This window comes from Acytostelium subglobosum (assembly GCF_000787575.1).
Source record: "Acytostelium subglobosum LB1 DNA, scaffold: scaffold50, whole genome shotgun sequence".
Classification (NCBI taxonomy): Eukaryota; Evosea; class Eumycetozoa; order Acytosteliales; family Acytosteliaceae; genus Acytostelium; species Acytostelium subglobosum.
Window position 1 is genome coordinate 2887 of NW_012236483.1, and position 3362 is coordinate 6248.

At 42.9% G+C, this 3362-nt stretch overlaps 1 protein-coding gene across 1 annotated transcript; it reads right to left on the reverse strand.

Moving 5' to 3' along the window:
* Positions 1-1980: 1980 nt before the first annotated feature.
* SAMD00019534_125800 (hypothetical protein) lies at positions 1981-2775 on the reverse strand (the record flags this gene model as incomplete). The annotated part of the gene is made up of 1 exon (XM_012892193.1): positions 1981-2775. One exon carries the CDS (start codon positions 2773-2775, stop codon positions 1981-1983), a length of 795 nt encoding a protein of 264 aa, XP_012747647.1.
* Between the last annotated feature and the right edge of the window lie 587 nt (positions 2776-3362).

Genomic DNA, 3362 nt, shown 5'->3' on the forward strand with positions numbered 1-3362 from the left:
AACAGATAGGTGATTGATATCTCTTCAATATTTAGAGATATCAAATGATATCTTATCTCTCTAAATAATAGACTCAATTATCTACTAATCTTGATTGAATTACTTATTGCTAGTTATATTTATTTACAAATAATTGAATGAGAGTGTTGAAATGATAAGTAGTGAACATGGCCATTATTTATGCAACGAAAATTGATCGAAGGTATCGGAACGATGAACTAGAATAATGACAAAGGAGATATCAAACTCGTACCTGTTTGAACAGGGGGTGGCCATAACTTATGAAACATACTGTATTTATTAGATAAATCTGACCTTCACATATCTAGTGATTAATCACCTGTAGGTACCTGGATTTATCCACGATAATATCCATCCAAGTGCGACTGTAGTGCAAATTTTCACTCACACACAGACTATTCGAATCTATTCGAAGTTGGCGCGGTTTATTCACTTTCTAGACAACAACGGACGACATCGACACAACAAAGACATTTCATTCAAACGAAACAACTACATTACAAATATAATATCCTACTACTCTTAGTAATAATATTGCATCCATTAATACAAGCAAGCGAGCGCAGCATCACATGTAGACTGTCTAGAATGACAAGAGGGTCAACAATTAATGATTAGGCGAATAAGAGAGTGCAGTCTCACTTATAGACTGTTTAGAATAATAAGAGTCAACAAACAATTAATTATTAAGAGAGTACAGCGAGTGTATCCTCCACGACAAAGTATCCCTTATCATTATTCATTTTTACACACGACAAACACCCCCAAACATTAAATGTTGTCGACAAACAAATAATAATAATATTGTTGTATACGAATATATTATTTAATTGATTGAATGATGAGTATATATGAATGATTAACGGTCAATCAATCAATCAATTACATTTTATCAATCATATTTGGTTCCAGTGTGGAATTTATTGATTTCCATATTTGTTATCGACCTTAAAGACGCCAAAAAGTGGTAGTTGCAATCGTCAGGACATGGTCGTTGTCATGGTCATGGTCATAGTCAAGGTCATGGTCATGGTCATGGTTATGGTCAGGTCGTGATCGTCGTGTTCATGGTCGTGTTCATGATGGTCGCTACCGTATACAGTCGCCAAGGTCTCCTTTGTCATGATGGCCACGACTGCCACGACTGCCACGACAGACACCACTGCCACGACTGCCACGACTGCCACGACTGCCACGACTGACACCACTGCCACAACTGCTACGTCACGACCATGTACAGCGTGTTATCAATCGCCACAACAGTCTGATGGTATTGGTGGGTGTTGTTACTGTTGCTACAATCCAGTATGTCAAGGAAACTATGTCACTGTTGATGATGGAGTGATTGATGTTGGCCCATTGTCTGCTGTAGTGTTGCGACGGTCGTCAACGTACTCATTGATGTTGGCCTTTGTCGACACAACAGTTGATTTAGTGGACTATGACTCATACCCGTCGTGGGTCGTCACCATCAGTCCTTGGCATGACGGTAAACTGCAGCACTTACTTTGAAAGTCAAGCTTCCCTGACCCGAACTAGACCTCAAGTTGGAGTCCAAATTCGAAAGTGCGAAATCACAAGACAACACCAACTATCACTCCCCACAAAAAAATGCCCTAGGGTCGAAGTGAAAACATATCGAAAATGCAAATGCAATAAATCGAGAAGCCAGGAGTGTATATGCTCCTGTGTGAAATATAAAAAAAGTCGTCACCATCATGCACGTTCAGCGACGTCTGTAGTCGCATGGAGGGTCGCGATGTCGTCGTACTTGTTGGTTGCCACCACCGACTATTGAGCCTTTTTCGAAATAACAGTAGGCACCTCCATGTGGACCTGACCTATTCCATTACTGTGTGGGTTTAAAAAATATATATTGGATCATTTTGAATTTGACTTGGTCACACATGTGAGGATGTCCTGTCTACTTTACGGAATAACCCCTGACTACTTTATTCTTTACTTCCTTGCTCTCTTGTTGGCATACTGTCGACTGTATATATTAGTAGAGGTAGTAGTAGTAGTAGTGCCTCTCTCTGGTGGTGATGGTCTGATCACTTGTTGTCGCTCAGACTCTTCGTCTGAAGAAGAATTGTCATCGTCGCCACCAGTGAATGGTCCATGATCATCATCTTCTTCATCATCATCAGACCGATCACAGAATGCATTTGCCTCATCCTCGTCTATCTCTTCTTCATCTGAATTGCCATCCAGGAGGTTGTCTTCCTCATCCTCATCGTCGTATCCATTATCTGACCTGTTGGAGATGTTGGAGATGTTGGAGATGTTGACTACTAACTCATCTGCTGTCTCATTGAGAGCAACGTTAGCAGGAGGTGGCCTAGGCTCTGGATCACTCTCGTCCGACTCACCCTGGGTCGGGCGATGGCTTCTAATGTTGCGGCCGCGTCGGATACGGGCTGCAAGCTTCTTATCTTTTCTTCTTCTCTCTTCGTAGCGCATTCTCCTCAGGTAGCGACGATAGACGACTGCACGGTAGAAGGAATGGTCCACCATCGATAGGGCATTGAGGTCAATGATCTTGTTGGCCAGCATACAACAATTGTAGAAGTCCTTATCGAGATGCTTGTGGTCCATCCTGTACCTTGACTTGAAGACGTTGAATATGTTGATAAAACGACCGAAGAAGCACTCGACCTGGACTCTGACTGACTTGTATTGACTGAACCAATACGTGGACGACCTAATCCAACAGTAATGCCCGTGTCGTTCGCGAACTCGAACGAACCACATTGATTAGGAATTTCCATTTATTTTTTTGCCCTGTCCACATGATCGAATAGGTCCGGTCCACGAGGTCGAATGGCGGTGTCCTCACTGAGTAGATGTCGTTCTCTTGTTGGCATAAGTCTTCTTGTAGATGTCCTCTGTGATAATCTTGTCGGTCACCTTCTTGAGTATCTTGGGAGCAGTAGTAGTCTTTTGTTTGGTATTGTTCGTCTTCTTGGAGTTCAACYTCTTGGGACTCGGTGCATCTGACTCATCCTCAGACTCGCTGTCATCCCATTGTTGATCTGGCTCATCCTGTTCGTCATCCTCATCGTCAGATCCTTCAAAGAGCTTGGTGGCTTTTGCTCCTTTGATCTCCAAAGCAATCATTGACTCGTCGAGATCATCCTCCAATGCCTTCCTCTTGAGGAAGGCACTCATGTTGGAGATGTTGACATTAACTTCTTCAAGTGACTCGTTTGGCACTCCATTGTGGATGTCGTCAAAGGAAGAGTCGCTGAAAGCATCTTTCGCCACCACCTTCGTCTGATTCTCGACTAGACGTTTCCTAATCTCCCTTGCACTCTTGGCCTTGGCGGCCCTTCGCTCTT